Source organism: Echinococcus granulosus (genome assembly GCF_000524195.1).
Source record: "Echinococcus granulosus chromosome Unknown EG_S00009, whole genome shotgun sequence".
Taxonomy (NCBI): Eukaryota; Metazoa; Platyhelminthes; class Cestoda; order Cyclophyllidea; family Taeniidae; genus Echinococcus; species Echinococcus granulosus.
This window is the reverse complement of record NW_020170389.1, coordinates 929,267-951,014: the sequence shown is the minus strand read 5'-3', so window position 1 is coordinate 951,014 and position 21,748 is coordinate 929,267. Positions and strand designations below refer to the sequence as shown.

The 21,748-nt window shown below is 37.6% G+C and overlaps 2 protein-coding genes across 2 annotated transcripts; both read right to left on the bottom strand. All coding sequences in view use genetic code 11, as the record gives it.

Moving 5' to 3' along the window:
- Positions 1-9,596: 9,596 nt before the first annotated feature.
- On the bottom strand, positions 9,597-15,707 carry EGR_02124 (26S proteasome non-ATPase regulatory subunit 6; the record flags this gene model as incomplete). The annotated part of the gene is made up of 5 exons (XM_024491373.1): positions 9,597-9,665; positions 10,065-10,339; positions 13,674-13,782; positions 14,440-15,011; positions 15,557-15,707. The coding sequence occupies 5 exons, from the start codon at positions 15,705-15,707 to the stop codon at positions 9,597-9,599; spliced, it is 1,176 nt and encodes a 391-aa protein (XP_024354226.1).
- Positions 15,708-19,033: 3,326 nt separating this feature from the next.
- EGR_02123 (hypothetical protein) lies at positions 19,034-20,708 on the bottom strand (the record flags this gene model as incomplete). The annotated part of the gene is made up of 2 exons (XM_024491372.1): positions 19,034-19,225; positions 19,671-20,708. The coding sequence occupies 2 exons, from the start codon at positions 20,706-20,708 to the stop codon at positions 19,034-19,036; spliced, it is 1,230 nt and encodes a 409-aa protein (XP_024354225.1).
- Between the last annotated feature and the right edge of the window lie 1,040 nt (positions 20,709-21,748).

The following is a 21,748-nucleotide window of genomic DNA, read 5'->3' as shown; positions in this document are numbered from 1 at the left end:
TTGAAAGTCAAAACAAAGGATGCTGGACTAAAAATGACGCTAGTGTTCTAGAGTTTGGTGTCCAGCAGTTGGTGCAATGACTTTCCTCATTTGCATTCAATTTTAACCAAAGGGGCAAGTTCTTAGCCCCCTTCTAGTCCACCTTATAGAAAGGGATTTGCCTTAAAACAAGTAATTTTTGTCGTATAAGTGCAAAGAGAAGTTATTTTGCAGCTGGATGGATGTTGAGATTTAAAACCTTATTTAAAGACTGGTCTTGACCGCTCTAGCACAAAGCTTCTGTGTTTAACTCACTGATATCATGTAGAGGATGATGCAGTTTATGAATTCATTTATGTGTATTGAGAGTTACTAAGTTTGTAATTAGGCAATTATGGGACATCAACACTGTCAAGAAAATTTCACATTTGGTTAAATTTGTGAACGTCTTTTCAAAACCGGACATTTTTGTGTCACAATTAATTTAACGCTTGCTTTTATAACTCGAAATGAATATGAATGGAACAGTAATTTATGCATCCGTTATAAAGGTACAGACTTACTTATTGCAGGAAGAAACGTTTAAACGAATGAGTATTGAGTTTATGGAGAGACGGATAAGGAATATCTGCCAAATAGATGAAAACTCTGTCTACAGCATAATCTTACCTGACTTACGCACAGCGGCTTACTGTTTTCAAAACGTAGTTGGAGATGATTCCAGTTCGGGATACCTTTCAATGAATACCTACACAGTTTTGAGCCTGTTTTATTAATATTAGCATAAATAGACGTCTTTCACTCCGTAAAATTTATGCCTCACTACACAATCGGACCGCATTTTACTCACTTCGGTCACACTGTTTGTCACTACATTCCGTACAAAATGTAGCATATTTGCATGATTCTCTACCGCCTAAGTTACCATTAAGATTCCATAATTGTTAAGATGTGATGACGCGTTAATGGATACGCCAAACTTTTGCTGCCGTGAATGGAACAACTGTGGAAGAGAGCAAAATCACATGCTGTAGTTATAAATGCTCCAGTAGAAATGCTTTTTACTTTACTGAAAATGAAACACTTAACTGATACAAACATAGAAATTGGTTGAATTAAAAATCTTAGGACCTAAGTGATTTTGTGAAAGAAAGTGATGACAACTTTCCAACTTTTGCTACTTAAATGTAACCTCAAAAGTAAATCAATTGAATCCAAGTTAGGTGTTTTTATAAGTGATTGTGTTATTAAACTAAGATTCACTTAATTTTCCCAGAGGCTTAACCGTGACCAACTCAAATAAAAAGGATCTTTAATCATCTGAAATACAAAAACCACAAACTGACCCAAAGGGAGAAAACCTCATTATTTCTAAGATTATTTGTCACAATTCAGTGTGAAAACTTCAAAGATTGCATTGAATAGGTAATTGTTATGGAACACATTTGAAGGACAATTCCTAACTCTAATTTTCGTGTAAGGTATGCAATTAAACTTCATTCCATAGTTCTGACTTTGTTGACATTGGAGCCTGGAGAGCAAATTTTATTCAGCATCATCCTTACGGAGAAGATATGCTGACTTAGCAAGTTATCATAACTTACTTCCCTGAGTCAGGTTGATCAACGTGTATTGTTGGAAAGTATGATAGCACTTTAATCCATTTTTAAGCAAAGCATTGTGGTCACTCAATCAAATTTACAAAACTCAGATAAAAATAGGGCCTTCTTTCCTACTTTGCTACGTCAACAATGCAATCAAGATGTGCATCTAAGAATTTTGTAATAGGGACTTTGAAATTCACTTTAAGTGCATATCATCCTTAATTTTAATTTTTTAACTATAGTGAGGTTGTGTGAATTTTGTTAATTAAATTCAGGATCTAATTATTAGAATATTGAGACTTTTCGGATTTTATCATCAGGTTTCAGTAAACAATTTGGCAATTTAAAGGATTGCAAATCTATTTAAGTACTAATGCATGCTTCAGCATAGTCCAAAATTGACAGAGGTTGAGAAGGTCATCAGTTTCACTGGCCAGAAGAGCTTCGTGTGTTCATTGCTTTTGTAGCTACTCTTCTCACAAGTCAGCTTAACTTATCAGAACCTACCCAGGTGTGATAATGGTTGGTTAAGCAGACTTAAAACTGACTCTTTTTCTTAAGTTTATCTTTTGCTAAAAAATAAACACAAATCCAGAATTATAAAAGGCAAAGCGTCAATTAAGAGAGGAGTTAAAAAGGTACTCTGTGCGTCTAACTGAAGTTAGCATAAAAATTTGGGTTTTTAATCTCATTAAGTAATATAAACAGGGTGAGCAAAATGAAATTGTCATCAAAAAATTGCTTTTTTTATCGCAGGACTTGTGAAAGGCCAGCCTAAAGATAGACTACTGCCTTTATCTTTGCCGTTTAAAAAGTTACTTTCTTTTAACAAGAACTAAAACGTTATGGATTTGCATTGCTGGAATGACCGATGTCGCTGTGCCTGAAGTGCATGTAAACTCCATTCTAGTGGATCCGAAATCGACGTGGCAAGGTGGATTATGATTGAGGTATGAATTAAATAGTAGAACTAAAGTTTTCAACCACTTTATCGACTAAGGACACGTCATACGATAAGATGGTCATCTATTTTCCCGGTAATGTGTTGCGCCCAGAGCATAAGGAAAGACTACCCTTCTTTTACCTTTTTTGTGCCTGCGTAAATGGTAAGGTCTATCAGGCAAATACATTAAAGCTACTTTTGTGAGATTTTGATGAGATCAAAAAAGGTACCCATTTGATTAATTGCTCAAAGTAAGTGGGTGCCCCAGCAAATTTCCCAAGTATTCACAAATTTGCAGGCTTGCTATTAAAAGTTCCTTTCAAGCCAAACAAATTTCACCTGATAATTAATCATCCTTATTAAAGATGAGTTACCTTTCTGGTTAGGGTAAAGTGTGTGTCTATTCACCCTTTGTAAAATTGAAAAGCATAGCCTAAATGTGAAGAGAGCGGGTATTTTCTGCCTTACCGAAACTGCATAAATTTCAAGCTGTTTTGTTTGAAAATTAGAAACTTGTAAAATCTCTTATGAATCGACGTTGACACCCGAATATTTGGCACATCAGTTCTCCTATTTTGTTTTTGTCGAAGATAACTGAAACAATGGAATCACTGGAACTTGCATTTTTCACAAATTTTTCTTTGGTCTAAGAACACTCGAAGCGATCGCGCAAACCACTTTTGCTATTAATTCCTTGCAGAAATAACATACGCTCACACTATGAGCCTTTGCCATGGTATATTCAAATACTTCAGAAATTCTTATGAATTCCGTACAACATTATTTCTGATGAAAGTAAAGCATAAGTTGATTTTTAAATGAAATGTACTCGAAGGTATTAAAATCAAACAGGTTTTATGCTTGGAAATTAAATATTTATTTTGGTTTCTCGCGCTTTCATGACCTGCTTCACTCTTTAATTAAAGTATGTGAAAGAATGTAAAACTGAGTTTTTTTTATTCTTGACATTCTGACGCATTATTGTCCGTTAGATGCATGCAAATGAACCTAGAAATACCTAACTACCCAAATTATTTTGACGTTCCACTAATCAAAGATTTAAAAATGTCTGCATTGATATTTATATCTTTACTTTTTAAATGGATACCAATTTGGTTTCGCACTTAAACATTTTAGGCAATGATTAAAGCACTTTCTCGTCAATTGGGGTATTTGAAAAATACTTTCTGGACTTGGAAATGAATTTTATTTTTCCCAACTCATGCAGATGAGAGCGGTTACCTAGTCTCTAATGCAGAGATATTTTAGCATTATTTATGATTGATGGCTAGATAATTAGCGCAAATTATCTCAGAGAAGTTCATATTAATCACAATCTTTTTTAAATTTGCGTCAATTATCAAGCTTCTCTTACAGGGTAAATAATTTGGTTAAATTCGAGACCATTAAAATTCAAACTTAAAATAAGTTTCTCCAAAATGTAATGGGTGGATTCACTTCAATATTATTTGATGTCAGTATTGCTCTAATTCTGCGCAGAAAATTTTCGTCAGTGAAGTAAAATTATTTGAATTGGCGTGCTAAAACCAGGTATATCAGGCTCTCATCATCACCTCCCAGTATTCTCCACCCTAATCCGTCATGGTGAGGCAGGATTGTTTTCGTATTTATGGTAAATGGTTTGCTGCAACTATCACGACACGGGATTTACAAGGGAGTACACACACCGGTTCGGCTTCCGGGTTCCTATCCTCTGCTACTCCTGAGGTTGTGGGCTACTAAAGGTCAAGCTAGATAAAGAGAAATATTCATTTTATCAAATGCACTTCTTTATGCAGCCTTCTCTACTATGCATCTAGCAACTATTTTGTTAATAAGTATGTGCTAAAATATTAATTGTCATTGCCTAGAGTTGACGAATTTTTAATGATGTTGGTGTAGCGTGCATCATGAATAAGTGGTTGGTTTCCAAAATTTCGAAGCTCGTTAACAAAAATTTCAAATGCTTAAATAAATTAAATTACTGAAGTTATAACTTGTTACAGCCTTAAAAAGTTACTGTTATATTCATTCACTTGGAAAAATTGCAGTAAGCTGGATATATGATTTAACAAGAATATTTTGGTTATTTTGGGTACAAGCGTCACCTAAACATTAAAAATGGTTAAATTATTCCTATTATTTTAAAAATGGAGATAGGGGGGCTCGTAAATCATCAATCTGTACTATAAATACTCTAATAACCTTGTAATTGGTAAATACAAGGTATACCAGGATGACCCATCAACTGTGCACTTTTAACTGTTACATTATTCCATTAGAAGAGTTATATTTTCGGATTATAGGCATTAAGATTCTGCGCAAATAAATTCCTTCCCCTTCTCGCTTACTTAACAATGCTGTCTTCCCGAAATCCAGACTTCCCGTGTGCATTGTGGATGAAGACAAAACGAATTTATCAGTCCGATAGAAATTGCTCTCCATTTTACCGTTGATGAGACTCTGTCGACTTAATAATCACTTTTGGATTCGAAAAAAAGCAGAGCCTTAGACAAGTTTCGCATAAAACGTGAACATCCCGCATTTGTCACTCTCATAATCTTACTTGGATAATGGTACTTTGAGTTACTAGCGCAAACAAGTGGTTATTTAAGCAGAGTTTTCTGTTTCGTCCTAAATAAAATATCCAGTGTAACACTTTGGCCCAGTTTTCTTCAAATATAATCTTAAGAACATTGCCTACCAAATTTTAAAAATGGTGTTGTTTCATTGTAATTCCTTGCACATATGGAATCTGATGTAGGGAAATTGAGGGCAAAAGATTTGTGAACTTAATAAAAATTTAACGAATTTAGCCGAATATTCCAAAAGAAAAAAAATGTGGATCTAAGATTATCAACTTTGAGAATATTTTATTAATAAAACATTTTGGTTCGTCTGAAAGGGAACGCATAGAGGTTTATAACATCAAAGAAGCCCACATTAAAAGACAAACGAGCTCCAATATTACCTAAGTTAGAATAATTTAAAGAGAATATTTAAAACTTTTCACATCTAGCAACATAGACAAAAAATATGCTACTTGAAAGATAAAGATAAGACAAACAACGTGAAACAACTAAGTTAACCTCAGCAATTCCTCCAGAAACGCTTACCCTATGCAGTTTTATGTCGTTAAGTCCTACGAAACTTTTGACACGTCATGTTTTACACTTTACTTTTAACTGATCTGGTTGTTATTTTAAGCACAAGCAGCCTCCAGCACAATATGTTCTTTTAAAGCGGAAAAGTAAAAACGACGGAAGATTTATACCCGTTTCTGCATTGTTTCAAGTGGTTTCATATCCTCCTATACCCAAAGAAAATTAATAGTTAAGTGGAATAAACTTGCATTTAGTAAAAGGCACGCCAATTCTTTGGCAAAATATCATTAACCCCTAGGAAACCATTGTTTCAGATTACACAGTTTTGAAATTTAGCTGCATAAGTCCGAACTATTTTATCAAAACTACAAGATCAAGTGTTTGGTCATACCATTTCCTCGACTATAAAGAAAAGAAAGTGAACTTTCTTGTATTACATTATTTGTTTCTCTAGGAAGCGACTCGCAGAAATAACCTGAGTGCAGCGCCTACCCTTATATTCATTTTCCTAAAATTTTACTGTTTACTTAATTTTTATTCCATTTAAAATACTTCAAGACTTTGGAGCATTATAATTTTCTAAATTTGCTCAACAATCCTTTTTTCATTGCTTTCAAGTTGCTCAGTGGAGTTCAAATGATTTCTACATAATCGAACTTAGACATGTTGATTAAATGTTTTAAGATCAGTGCGCTTGTAAGTTATGTTTGTTTTTGACATATGGGTCTGCGCTTGCTTTCGTGGGAGCGGCGGCACGTCTATTTTTAGCAATTATTTTGACTAAATGGTTTTATTCTGCTTCGCTAGTTTATGTTGGGATCTAGCTCTCCTAACATTTATGATGCCTAAGTTGTTTCAGAAAAACATTCATGTGTGCGCTGCCTTCATTACTCGAAACTCACCGGATATTTAGGTGAAAACTAGGCAGCATCTAACAACCACTTTATTCTTACGCATACACATTTTTACTCCATATTTAAACGAAAAGGTAAGATTTATGGGGAGATTTCAGATACAAACATTTTATTAGCATTAAGGGAACTTTTTTGAACTATTTTGCAATGACTCAGGCCTGTACCCTAGTGACCGAAAAGTCTAACACTAATGTTACACGATGGTGGTTTACCCCTCGGTATTGGTGAGGCGCCACTTTTTCGTACTTTGAATTAGCCCTCAGGTGGATACCTTGCTGGGTGGGCTAGCCTTTCGGGCCATGCCAATAGCCCAAACACACCTTCTCTGTGCTGAATATATATTCTGCCCGAGTATTGTGTCTTCTTTCGTCTTCAGGGAGTCTCGGGACGCTACACTAAGATGGTAGTCTCATCTGTGAATCATCTACTTTTATATGGGTGTAAAGAAATATATTTTCATGTGTGGCCTATGTTTTTTACAAATCTTCCGACGATTATTTAGTTGTTTTTAGATACACTAGTTGCCAATTTGCCTAAGGTTCCAACATTTCTTCAGAATTGGAGGCTGGCGCCACTACCAATGGGTAAAACCGTGTCTAGTAACATGAAATAGCCACAAGCGGCTGTGTGCAAAGCGTTGGATAAGTTAACCACGAATTCAGACTCGCCGTATTGGAGTCGTTGTTTTGATTGATTCTTAGGTCCTCTCATTAGCCCAAATGCAGAATTAGATCAAAATGAAATACAAAATAACTATTTTCTACATCTCATCATTTTCTTGCACAGTAAAGGTCTAATTTTCATCCAAAAACAAATGCGTGAACTAATTAAAATACCAATTAGGTTCCATTTTTAAATATAGTTAGTTTAGTTAAGACAAAACATGCACACTTTTCGCAACTCTTCATGTCCACGCGTGGTGTGGCAAACGGTTAATAATTTGGGCGGGGTTTATTGTGTTTTGTAGATATGATCCAGTTATGAATAAGTAGATAAAAACAATTTTCCACTAATTGCAACTTCTGCTAACAACTGCATTTTCCAAATAGAAATTGCGCTTTTACTTCTTCCCCATAATTTATACATTTATCTATTCCATTTAAAAAGGAAGGAACTAAACTTATTGCTAATTTCCGTGCCTCGTCGCAAATTCAACCCGATGGCTTTATTCTCACTCAACACACAAAAAATTAATGACTGTGGGAACCAAAACAGATTTAACCCTGTCACGCAACTCAGTGAATCCAGTTTTTAATAATAAATACAGCAAGATAGTCGAATTTCGTTGCTGCATGCATCATTTAAGAAGTTTAAGTACAGCTTCTTCGAGCACAACAATTAAATGGGTCGGTTGATCAACTGATGTGAAGACCTCAAATGAAGCCATCTAAAATCCTATTCTAAGTTTTTTGAAGTTTTGGAAGAAAAATTCAACTAAAGTCCAGGATTTCATTCTCCATTTTGAGCTCCCGTGAATCGATTCGAAATGTCTCAGATGTAAAGAAGCACATTCACCCTTCTTCATATTCCAATTCAATGCAAGGCTACCTGTTTTACCTAATGACTGTGTTTGCGAATTCGTCGAAAATCAGCTGTAGATACCTAGCTGAAACACTGCTCCATTCCACGGTATACTCGAGAAGTTTCATAAAACTAGCTAAATGAAATGGCATCACATTACACTGTCAGGTGCCAAACCAATGCAGTAAGCATCGAATGTACTCACCGTCCTAATGGGTAGACGCTAAACCGGTGCTACAAAAGACTCCATCAGCACCGAATTATAATAATTGCATTTGAGCTCAGGACCTTAAACGTGATGTTTTAAACCGAACCCATCCAGCTATCTGTGTTGAAGCTGCTCCAGACTTGGCGATTCACACGTATTGGATAAAGTCCAAGCCATTAGTAATGAAGATGTCTAGAATTAAACAACAACTCAACGAAATATTTGTCTGATAAGTTGACAAAATCCGTTTTTAATGGCTACGGACATTCAATATAAGGCCGTGTTTGAAGGAAACAGCATTCTTATGAAGGATTTTAGTGAAGTAACGTGACGTAACCTTCCAATGTCATTAGGCAAAGCAACAAAAGTTGCTGTGGCATTTTCGATACTTGAGATCCTTTCAAGCATTAATCGCTAGCGCCACGGATCTCAGAGACCGAGCCACAGTCACTATGACAAGTCATAGAGATGAGAATTAGGAATGCGGTCGAGGAATCAAACATGCACTGGTTCGCCTCAGCTTTTCAAATTTTATAGTGTTATCGCCTGGCGCTGTAAATGTGCGCAGATTTCTAATTAACACAGCCAGTGCACCCCACCACCTGCGCATAAAACTACGAAAAGTGGAGGGAGGAGAGGAGGCGCTTTAGGGTTAAAGAAGGGGTAGGTGGCCAAACATCAAAGATCTTTGTCGGCCAATCAGGAACATACGCACAACACCGGTGAGGAGAACAGACATCCATGAGGTTCTGCCACAGGATAGCTCCTTGGCACACTCTCAAGTCTGCGATGACTATAACTACTGCGAATGTTGTTTAACGGCATCAAGAGAACGCAAAACAGGAAACGGTGAGTTCAGAGAGACAGCATCAGTAAAGTGATGGAATTTTTCCCATCGGAGTACAACAATAACTATTTACACGTCTCGAGTTGCAGGATAGTGAGCGTTCGTCCACACTCATAAAAAGAGCTCCGACAAATAGCATCATGAATCCAAACGGACGTATATTTGCCAGCCTCCACTGCCGTTAGAATCTCGTGGCAATCACTTGGATGTACAAACAATGAGTTTGTCAAAGGTAGCCAAATTAGCTAAACACGAAGTTAGCTCAATCTTTCACAGCCACTACTTGGTCCACTTTGTCATGTTATCATTCGAGTCAAAAAAGCTCAATGATGGGCCCTCGCGAATCTTGCTGGATGAAAATGCTAAATTCTAAAAATTGTTCGGGAGTTGACAAACAAGCACGAATTTGTGCAAATTATTTATTTGCCAATGACACGCTGAACAAATACAATAGAAAATGGCATTTCATCAACACTTTATATGTTGATAACCTGACTGAGCTTTTGGATGCGATTGAGTAGAACATCACCGTGCTTTATTATTGCCTGAAAAAAAGCGAACGAAAGTAGTTAGGGCATCAGTAAAAGTACTTATCCTTGCAAATGACCGAAATCCAGGTGCGTCATGCTCATTAACATTAACAAAGCTTAATTAAAATTTTCACTAACTCTACTGAAAAGTGCTATCACTAACGTGTATCCAAGCATTTATTTGGTAAATAGATACAAATTAAGTAATAATTGTACATCTTCCGTGAAAAACCGTCATTTTCACGAAATCTGACAATCATTTCCATTAAAAAGGGCCGAAAAACTAGTCGTTAATTCTCATAATAGAATGTTCCTCTCTGAAACATTGTAGTAATAAACCACGTATAAAGTAATAAGTAAGGAGTGCACGCTGGGATGACATGTACAAAAGTGCTTGCAATGTGAACTCTTAACCTGATACTGGGAGTTGACATTGTCCGGACGTGTGGTCTCCACAATGCCAGTGACCTTATCGATTTTGCAAGCGATTCGACCGTTGGCGATGAACCTGGAGAGTTCAGCATCAAGAAAACTCATGGTTACACCGAAAGTGGCAGCCATGCTTTCCAGACTGAGACTGCTATAGGAATCCAAATGTTGAGTGTAGGCACGGATACGCATCTCACGAACGTAGTAACGCGCATGGGCCGCCAAATAGCGGTCCGAGTGCATGAATTGCTCCACCCCAGCTAAAACGCAAAACTACCCTATTGTCATTCAAAAAATCTTAGCCAATAAACGACAACTTGGTAAAAAATCGATAATTGCGGGGTTTGAATTTACCGGAAGTTTATAAACTCTGTGATGGGAAGCGAAACGAACAAAATAGCGGCTGGTGGAGCAATAATGCTGACAATACCAGGATTGTTCCTGAACACATATTGTGCCAACCATTTCCGCAGACGAATGCATGATAGTAACGGCCGTACACTCGTACCCTTCTTCATAGCTTTCGTGCAAACCTCACTAGACTGCACAAGTGAATTGGCTATGATCTTATGTAATTTGGGTTACTTTCTACTCGTCCCTAAAACGCCACTTTTTCACTTTTTCTGCATCCTCACCAATGGGAGCCTTTTTGATATGTGCCTGGGAATGCGCGCAGTGACCAACCTGGTAATTGCAACCTTTAATTACATAAAACTACTCTGTCCCTTCACCACAAGCCCACTGCCTTTCAGAAAACTTATCCTAACCACCACCACGGGAACAGTTATGGTTTCTGTAATGCCAGTCATCCGAGACATAATGCAGCTAAATACCAGCGAATATGAAACATGTGTGCCGATAAACAGCAGCGATCAATCCAGACACAAAGTACTCATAGTGGGACACTTGATATGTCTTTATAGCTTTGTCTATCTCTACCTTCTACCAGCATGTGGAATAGTGTACCTTTATAGGAAGACAATAATAACCCTGGGAAAGAACCAAGAAGGCGAGGACATTGGTGTTGAAGACGAGAGCGGCATGGAAAGCAATGTACTTCACTTGGTGCTTGTGGAGCTGGAGAAGGCACTCATGCTAGACGGTGTAGTGATGACTATATTCTTCACTATTGTATTTCTCGTCGACTTCATAGAAAACTTCTGTAATCCCGCCATGGATAGAGTAAAGAGAGATGACTTAATTAAGAGGCAAATTTGCAGAATTTTTGTTTCGACCTACAGCACCTTCTACATTATCACCAGTCTGATACGAAGACGAGTGTATCGTGGACCTTCAGAAGAACTAGCAAAAATTTTTAAATGCAAATTCCACTAACATCTGCATGTTTCAAACACACTGCAAGACTTTATATTGGTATGGTGACTTATATGGTAGTTAATTTTTTTCTGACGTAACTTAAAATAATAAAATAGATCTAGTAGGGAACAAGTTTTATGACTTAAGATTGCGAGTAGGAAAATTGGACAATCAGTTACAAGATAGAGTAGACTTCCACCACCTCTTTTCGACATTAAGTGGTCCTAACAAGCAATCAGAAACCTCAGGCAAAGTGTCGCTGATTGCATACTAACTTTGCCACAGGAGGCCGATCAAGTGGTTTAATTGAGTGTTATCAAAGGCAAGAAATGCATTAAACCAATGAAGCATAATTAAATGGGCCTACTGAGTGACCACTTGCCCATAACTGGTCTATTAATTAAGCAAGATCAGAAATTATGTAATAAAACACAAAAACTAAGCATTTAACTATTGAAAAACAAACAGTAGGATGAAATTCGCAAATACAGCTACATTCTTAGGCAAGGCAACCCAGTGTTAGCTATTCAAAAATTATAATCATGACATGCTGCTTAAGGCTTATTTCCGTGAAATGACCGCTATCGCCTAAAATGGCGGTAGAAGTTTCTTCCCTCTCATCATCCTCCAATTGGCTTATTAAAATTGCTTATGAAAGTTACGTTAGCTTTTGCACATAAACACGGCATATTAATCATAGATTAACTTAAATATGGCGGAATGGGACACATTGACATCTGTTAGCACTAGATATTAGCGAAAGAACCACACACAGTAAATATAAAACAGACAATTTTCTCAACTTTTCTACCTATTTCCAGATAAAGCGACAAATTTAGTATAAATGCCAAAACAACCTAAAGGCGTATTCTCCAATTTGAGAAGAAACAAATAAGCACTCTGAACAAAGGTATTTGCTCCATAGACACATTCGTGTTCGCGCAACTAATCCTCAGCCAATTCACACGAGAGCTAGTAGGCTTCACCGAATCACCTACCCTTATCTGAGAGGGAAGGAACAAGAATGAGCAAAGAATGTGGTAGCGTGGAAAAGAGCGATTCGCAACTATAAATTACATACACACACATAGGTTAAATGCAATCAAGAAGGGAAAGGGAGTCCAGATAATTAAGAACACAATTTCCACCCTAGTGAGTTGGAAATAAGACGAGGATGCATAACTTCAGCGCGTTACACAAACCCACTTTATATGTACACAAGCAGTTCGAGTCGCAGAAGATGACGCCTTAAAAACGATTTCAACTTGTAACTAGCTCAGATTTGGTAGGACATGTAAAATAGTTTTATTTACGACTACCTGCTAAAGTCCGACTATTCATTTACATTAATTTATTGATAGTTAATGGTTTAAGCCGCTGCTCACGCCCAATGTGTTAATCCGACCAATTCCCACATCCTACAATATTAATTAGCAAATTGGATCAATCTATAGCAAAAATCGACTGACCTATTGATCCATTCGCGTCGCATAAGGAAATGTGAAAAGTGTGCATAAGCATGTATCCCTGTAATCATGCAGGCCAACACGATCGTAAAGTGATCTTTGGTGTAGATACAACGCCAAATTCGTATCCCAATGCACAAGACAGCTTTTACGCTCACATCACTTGCATATCGGACTCCTGAGCGTGGTAATACTCAGACACACGATTGCAACACTAACAGAGATATAAACAACTCAAGTTCATTGCTACTAGGCAAATATGCACAAAAGCTGAAGTAAGCCTTTAAAGTGAGAGCAAGTGTGACGGAAAGGCTTCGTAGTAAACTAAGAAATACATAGCTGCTTCCCCAATACAGAGCGTATTGTATCACAGAAACATGGAAGCATAAAATGAATACGGAGCCAGGTCTATAAATAATAATACTGATGGGCAAGGTCTAAATGACACGCTACCACACAATATCTGTAAGAAATCCATTTAGATCGAATTATTGTCATGATTTCGCCCTCAAAACAGTTTTACTACTAAGCAAAGTCGTACAATAGAAAACAGAATACGATTTCATTTAACATAAATGAGATGGTAATAGTTAACAAATAGTGCAGCCATTTTTTGCCTTAAATGTAAGCATTTGTTGCTTTTTATATTCTACTTGTATTATAATATAAATAAACAACTAAGTAATAAGTTGTGGTGTTATTTAAACATCTTATGTAGGCGAATACTGGACGGAGATCTAACGCCAGATTACCACATTTGAAGACGACAATAGAAGGGGAGTTCAATGTCATTACCTCAAAGGAGACATACCTAAGTATAAGAAGAAGTCTGCATATCTACATTCGAAGAGAGACATCAGATACTCTCTTACAGCAGGAAGGCTGTGGAGGACTTCTTGTATCTCGGACCCCATAATCACCTAAAATAAAAGTCCTTTTTACTTAAAAGCAATTTTAATACTAGTTTACTTAGCGTCGTATCAATCAACTGAGCGAGTCACAAAGAAACATTAAATTGCACATGCTGCGATGGCAATAACGCTTGACCTATTGAATCTGCATTACTTCAAACACAAATCAATCCCATCCCTTGCAGCTACATTTGCAAAACATTCAAATTATTTGCCAATCGGCAACAATGCTGCGATTTTTGCAATCGTAAAAACCTTTACAACATCTTTCAACCCGAGAGAATCCCCTCTTCATCCTTCTTGAAATACCTATTAGCTTTATTGGCAGAATGGTAGCAATGAGCAAACTATTTTAAATTGCAGTAGGGCGTTTGTTTTCTTAATTAGCGATTTAGCACCATTACGCTAACGCAAAAAAGAAAAATGTAATAGAGCTTGACACTCAGAAAACCAAATCCAGTGATTTCTGCTAGATCTGTACGGAATTTCCTTTGCTTCATTTGATTTTATTATAGGGTTGTCGCAAAGGTGTGCAAGAATTAATGAAAATGCATTAGTAGTACAAAAGTAGCGGACCCAATAGGTGTAAAGACCCTCTCCTTAACTGCCACATAAACATACATAATTTCAACAGCCTAATAGATCGAAATTAACACGCGAACCCACCTTTGCACGAAGATCTTGGCGTTTGAGAGCTATCATAGAGGTAAGCACGGTGTAGATGATGAAACTCTTGTAATCCATCAATTCGTAGCTAGTGAAAGTCGCAACTGCGTCCAAAAAGTGCTTAGCGGAGGCATTGAAGTCACGAATAGAAAGACTGTGAAGGCCTCGATAAACCTTTAACCGATTTCGGCGATCCCAATCGCCTCCCTCCTCGATAAGACTGTTCGCCTTCTCGATATTGGTAGTAATTAGGTCCCGATCGTTGTAGAAGAAGCCCATACGAATGAGGTGAAACGTTATGTCAAGTCGGCATCCGGGTAGTACGGTTTTGTCAAGAATAGCACGAAATTGGGCTAAAGCATCCATCTTGTTGCCGATCTTGCTGAGATAGTGTGCCTTGGCAATCATCGCCTCACGGATTTCCGTTTCTCCATCGGACTCCTCAGCCTTTTTAATGTTTTCGTCTAACTCTTCTAGTCTATCATCGTTCGCCCTCTGCATCTCTCCCATAAGTTGTTGACTATCAAGAAGATGTAGTTGTTTGCAGACGATTTTATAGAATGGAGTCATATCTAAAGTGGAAAAGGAACAACGCAACTATTGCTCGGTTTGTATTCTAGTACAATAAAGGCTCTGATAGAAGGATTTACTTCCTTTCTAATAAAAATCAGTACTTCTGGCCAATCACAAATTCTGCACAAATCTGTAGCTAATGAGTGATAGAAGAAAGTGGGGAAGTGACTGTAGAAAGAGACGTGTGTGACACGAGACAGTGGAATTCATACTAGAAAAGGCGGAACGCACAATGATTTCCCCCCAAAACGCAAGGATTTACTTAACAGCAAAAATTTGTGGTAAACATAACTATCCTCATTTCCCAGATTGATATCGAAATAATAGAATGGCACATAAGAAAGGTTTCCCGCTTCAACGGGAAGGTATATTAACAATCTATGGACTCAATGCTCCGAAACAGCAAAGGCTGTGATGCTTGAGTACATACTGATGCCTTGAACACTAGTGGTGCCTTATAAAAGGCAAGTTCCAAGACACGCCACCAAAAAACATAACCAAAAAAGGTAAAATAGAAAAAAAAACAAGGAGAATCGAGACATACTCTCTGACCGAACTACATCCATTATTAAATTAACCAGCCGCGACCTCGATTTCACGGTAGTCCTGTTTAGGCTTGCTTCAAAAAGCCATTGCGATAAACGGAGGTCAGGAATCCTCTCTAACCCCTCTTCCTCGAACGACTCGGCGGGCATAATGTTACCAGTCAGTGAAATTCAGTGGGGCGGGATGATGGCAGTTAAGTAGAACAAGAAGAATAATTTTACAAGCCGTTTTGTATTGCTTTGTTTGCTTTTAAGTGTAAAAAGTACCATATCCTAGCAATATTTCAATCACGCAAGTAATCAAGTTACAAAAATCAATACCAACTAAAAAAACTATTTATACAAAAAAACTATATTGAAATATGTTTCATACTTTACTTTATTAAAAACTAAACAGAATGAAGAGGTTTGTTACATGCGTTCTTCAGTCATTTTAAGGATACAAATTACGAAATTAGCCTAAAGTTAAAAAACATCTACGTTCAGCAAAAAAATGCCTAAAATGTATAAAAATTGCACTGTGTGTTTAAAGCGATATAGGTGCGAACACATTTTAGGTACGTGGTGCAAGTGTTGAATCATGCAGGGGTGCTTTACGCTTTAAATGTTCATACGGTTGTTGGCGCCTTCTTTGTGTATGACGCTTCCTTCTGCAGCGTTTTAGATTTTCATTTACAAGTTGTTTTCTTTATCTTGAGATAGACGTGGCAGTATCCATTCTTCGAGAGAGATAATTCTTATACAGCCACATTAATAAGGCATCTCTTGTGTTGCTTTACTTGTAAGAGCCTAGGTTTTTAGGTTATGATTTGTGCGACCTTCCAGTGCCTCTTACTGTAGATGGCTGGTTCCTTTACGATGTCGTTACGTCGGGAATTAATAGTGTAGTTTTCTGGAGTATTGGAATGTTATGTTGTGGCTCCGTGTGTGACAATTGTTTCGATTTCTGCATGCCATTGTTGCAAGTTATGAATGTCCTCACATATTCCATTTTGTTTGTTCCCTTTTCTCCGGTCATTTCATCTGAAAAAAGGTTTATTTCCGATGATAATAACTTCCTCACATTCTTATGAAGTGAAGAATGTCACAGAATTGCTAAAATTTGATCTGCCGTATTTTTTGTCCAGTTTTACGGTGGCTCATGGGAATGCTGAAGAAGTCGATTCGGGATCGGCTTCTATTGTCTTATTCCCTCTTGCGATTTGCGATTAAAATGAATAGACCTGCAGGTTTGGTGGCCGGTAGACTTACCGTTCTTGATTGCCTAGCTTTTCGTACTTAAATTGAAATGTCAAAATGCGATCAAAAATGCAGTTACAGAATCGTGATATCGAGAAAATGGTTTATTTGAAAGTAAAACGTTCCGATACACCTACGGGGCTGTAGATATAATTTCAGGCCTTCTCCTGGTAAGATTGAGTGCAATTTACAGTTTTTGTAGCACGTTTTCTTGAACACCTGGTTCCACTTATTGTGTTGGTTTAGCATTCTTTTTTATATTGCAATCGGTATTCAGAATACAGCGTTACAATTTCTCGTCCTATTGTTGTCTGATTTGGGAATAGTAGCGATGCTTTTGAGGGATTTTTACATGATCTGGTGATGTCCATCGCAGCTTTTTTATGGCAAATGTTGTCTTTCTCGATCCTGGATACAAGTCGATTTGTAGTAATTTTGGCCCAATTCCCCAAGTAGCTTTAAAATGTGTTTTATCCGTCTTATGCGAACTAATTGTTCTTTCAGCACACTTATCAACCCGAAACGATGCGTGGAATTCGAAAGAAATGGGGGATGCTGCTGTTGAAATGCAAGAGCGAAGTCGAGATTTTGAAATTATAAATCTTTTAAACTGAAGAACTATCGAGATGTAGTGCTTTAACTGAGCAAAATGCACGGAAAGTAAGTGTAAAATCAAATACGTAATAACTAATTAATGCGATTCATATTTCATCTTCAACTAGTCACGATTCTCCATTCTGAAAGATCCATATCATTGATGTTTTGCGGCTTTAATTGTTGACAATATTTTCAAGGGGACCCGTCTCATTCTTTCATTTAAATTATCGATACAGAGATTTTGCATTCAATGCTTCGGTCCACGCGCATAGGGCCCTTATTCCCCGTGTATGAATGGCTTGGAAGAGGCGTCTCGAATGCCATAAGAAAAAGCGAGCCAATTTGTGTTCAGGTAATTAGTGGTTTTCATTCGCAGTCTCTAGGTGATGGCTCAGGCCCAAGGAAAATATTTACCCTTACGTTGTAATGTCTTCACTAATCATTATTGGTTTTCTTACCATGGTGAAACTTGAGTAGTGGGGATTGATATGTACAATCGTGCTCTGCTGATTAAATTTTTTTACATCAAGCGACGTTTGTAATTTGAAGCTCATGTGTTTACAATGGCGCACATGCTTATACTTTCACATTTTTGACTTCGTATAAGAGCGGACTCTCTGGGAATCCTACGCAAACCAAATTCTTTGTAAATAAGAAAATTACTTAAACCTGGATTAGTCCTGTTACAAACTATTCTATTAATGGTAAATTCAGCTTATTGTCCTCGACTTTGATTGATTTGTCCCTAGAGGATCTAACGCGCATAGCTGGGCCAGCTTTGGAACCATACGGGTTCATTGGAACTAGCCAAATAGGCATGTTATTTTGAGTTCTGACAGTCATGTAGTAATCGCTTGGTTTTATTCTTAATACGCTGGGAAACGGGTAAGTTGGGTATCTTCTCCGTTAGCACATGCAGTGTTCGTTTTTGCATATTTGGTGACCTAAAATGCATTGCTCCAAAGTATCTGATCAATTTTTTTTCCGTCTAAGCGATTGTGGTGGCCATTTTCCTTGAATTTTTACTTATAGAATGCCTGAACACCCTATTTATACCACTATTACGTGGATCAAAAATGACGTCAGCCACCAGCTTTAATTTTTGATGGTTCTAGTATATTAACTAAGTAATTCCTTAAATGTTCATTAACTAAATAACTAGTTATTTCGTTCCTTAACTCAGCTTGTTCACGCAACTGTTTTGCTTCGTCTTTTTTTTCATTATTCGAGTAGAGAAAATTTTGTTTGCAAATGAAAGAATCGGGAATTATTTTGTTGCTGTACCGAAATGTATTGTATTTTGTATTTAATTCAGGGTATATCCGACAATTTCATTAGTTTTTCAGAGGCAAATTCAGGCTACCGTTCGATCGTCAATTATGCAAAACTCCATCTGAAAGAATACTTATTTGGAATCCTTTTCACCCTTGTTCCCTCTTGATGTCTTAACAGTTCATTTGAATCTTCAATATTCTGTGTCACTCACCAAATTTTTTTCTACATGTTTACGCATAGACACATTCGTCAGCAGTGCCTTTTGTGTTGCTTTTGATGCACAAACTGATTCAAAAACGTATTTTCCAGGCCTCTTATATTTCTACTTATGATTATTAAGTAAAGCAATGTCGTCTGTACCGGATTCATTGGTGGTCAACATTTGAAATTGATTTTCTTCGAATTTCCTCTTTGGGCATTCGGATTGCGGTTATAATTTCCATAAAAATTACACTTAGAACAGATCCCAATACGGTGACAGAGATGAACACAGTGAATAAGCATTGTTTTTCATTCCAAAATAATGAAGCAGGGACACCGGTTTGTGCCGACGCGTGCTGAAAATCAATATTCATAATTAAATCAGAATTTTGTTGTAATTGTTTTGATTCAGCTCATTGTTTAAGTATGTACTCCTATGTGCCGAATAAGTTCTTGTTTTTACCTATGTGTAATTAGCAGGGACAGTTTGATTAACCAACCCAGAATGTTGTTAGTGATGTGAAGGGAATAAAGTAGCATTTTTCTGACCTGAACGTTGAATTGAAGCTAGGTTGAGTTTATTTGAGTTGTCCTGTTTGTTTGAAGGTAGCAAGAAACAAAGGAATTAATGTGTTGGTTGTGAGCGCTAGCGACTAGCTTTCGTGTTTGTGTATGTATTAAATGCGTAAAGACATTGGATTTAACAATAGGGCGACTATACTACCATAGCAACATTTAAACTGGGCATTTAATTGAATTTGCCTAATCCCAGAAGAATAATAAACACAAAGTACCATGTACCTTGTTTGAAGACGGTTTGAGTGCCTTAGTGGCTGCCAGTGCAACGTCGGGTGGAAAGGTGAGAAATCTTTGGTTCTCTTTGATACATAGTGAAGTCACCTTGCACCGGATCCACGTTCTAAATTTTCCTTCGCAAAAACGAGGCTCCTGAATAGTGCAGATAGCCTTTGAAATTTTGTATCCCACACCGGAGACTCCCATTACCGCTGAAAGAATGCTTGTATCCAAGCAATCCGGGTGACACGGAGACCACGTGGTCCATGAGTTTTCCCGAGGTTTTCCCTTCCGACGCGTGCAATGCTCACCATACCAATTGCTGGGACATCGACAGGATCCGTTCCCAGCACAAATTGCATGCTCATTTTCAGTCGAATCAAGATCTTTTGTAACGATCACTCGTTGCGGGGTGATTGTCATACCTTTGGGTCTGAATGGCCGAAATCCCACGCAAAGCTGACGATCACAGAGCTTTTCAGGTTCACCAAGACAATTGGGGAATGTTTGGGTTTTTGATGATTGAAAGGGATGAAGACACACACAAGTATACCTTTCTGTACCCAGCTCGGGGATGCACAAATTACCTTCATCGGTTTTGCAGGCTGCAGCGCCGGAGAGGCTGGCTCCTAATGGAACTTCTAAACAGGGATTCTTTTGTTTGTGGCAATTGGTGGCCGTACTGTACTCGGAATAGCATTGGCACAATGCCTCGGTTGGTGATACCTGGGTACACCTTACAGTGTTCCTCTCATGACACACCATGCACGGATCGTAGGGTAACGAAGCACAGCCTACTTGGAAAAGACTTTCTTTTTGGGGGTTGAATCTTCGCGTTAAGTAGGTGGTGCGGGGACAAATACAAGTGTACAACTCTGGGGACTCTCTTGGAGCCACTTTACATCTTCCTGGAAGGCACGATTCGACTTGTGAGTTGGTGCAATTACCTCGGACACGAGATTTATCCGTCAAGAGGTCACTGCGCGTGAATTTTACAAAAAAAATCAAAACAAGACCCGACTCTATTGGGCTGGCAACTCGCATGCCTTGGATTATCGATTGGGACGTGCACCGCCATTTTCAAGCCTGAAAGCCATGCCTTCTTTGGAAAGCGACCCATGCTAGATTTGAATCTCCAACTCGTAAAAGAGGTTTATGCAGCTTTATGAACTTAGTGAAGTTATACCTACTGAATTACTCATCTTTCGTACATATTAAAAGGTTCTAATTTAAATAAATTAAGAAATCCTCATAATTTTTTTTCCAGTTTAGAGTAAAAATTCTTCAAAATTAGGGTGGGACTTGCGCACTTTAATGGGAGGACTTCCACACATACATTTATTAATCCTGTCCAATATAGGCATTTTAAATTAGCCTAATTTTACCGTGAACGGATAATTCCCTTTACCCAAAATTATACCAAGTTAGACCTTGGCTTGAATCTACACAGAGATATTGAAATTTAGGCATATTTTGTTACTATTGGACGAATAAGGAATTTAATTACCATCCTTAAATTACCGTGTAAGAGCATGGTAAAGGCTCGCTGTACCTTATATCCTAATTATCTGTATAGACCTGAGAAAACGTTCGATTAATATTGTCAGGGTTGCCAACACTACTTCATACCTAACAGTGTGTGAGCGAAAGAAGGAAATCTAATATTTTTACCCTTAATCGCTACCAAAAAAGCTAAAATCTCATGGTGCTCGCACCAATTCGACCCATAAAGTGCTCCCAGTGAAGAATATCTCTATAGGATGCGTAGTTTATAGAGAGCAGTACGTCCTCAAATTGTGCAAGTACATCTTCACAATGCTTTTGACACCAAAAAGAGGCGTGAAAAGTGTGTTGATACATATAGGTGGTCCGGTTTGTAATTTTGTTATTCCCCAGATGATGTACTTGAAGTATCAACGTATTGGGATAGTTTATCCTTGAAATCATAATTTTAGCCTTAATACTCAATTGTTAGAGCATTGAATACGTCATATGCCTCTCATTCATTCACTGATTCATTGATTCAACTACCTTACACAAATTACATTTGTCGTACTTCAGCGAACTAATAAAACAATAACTAA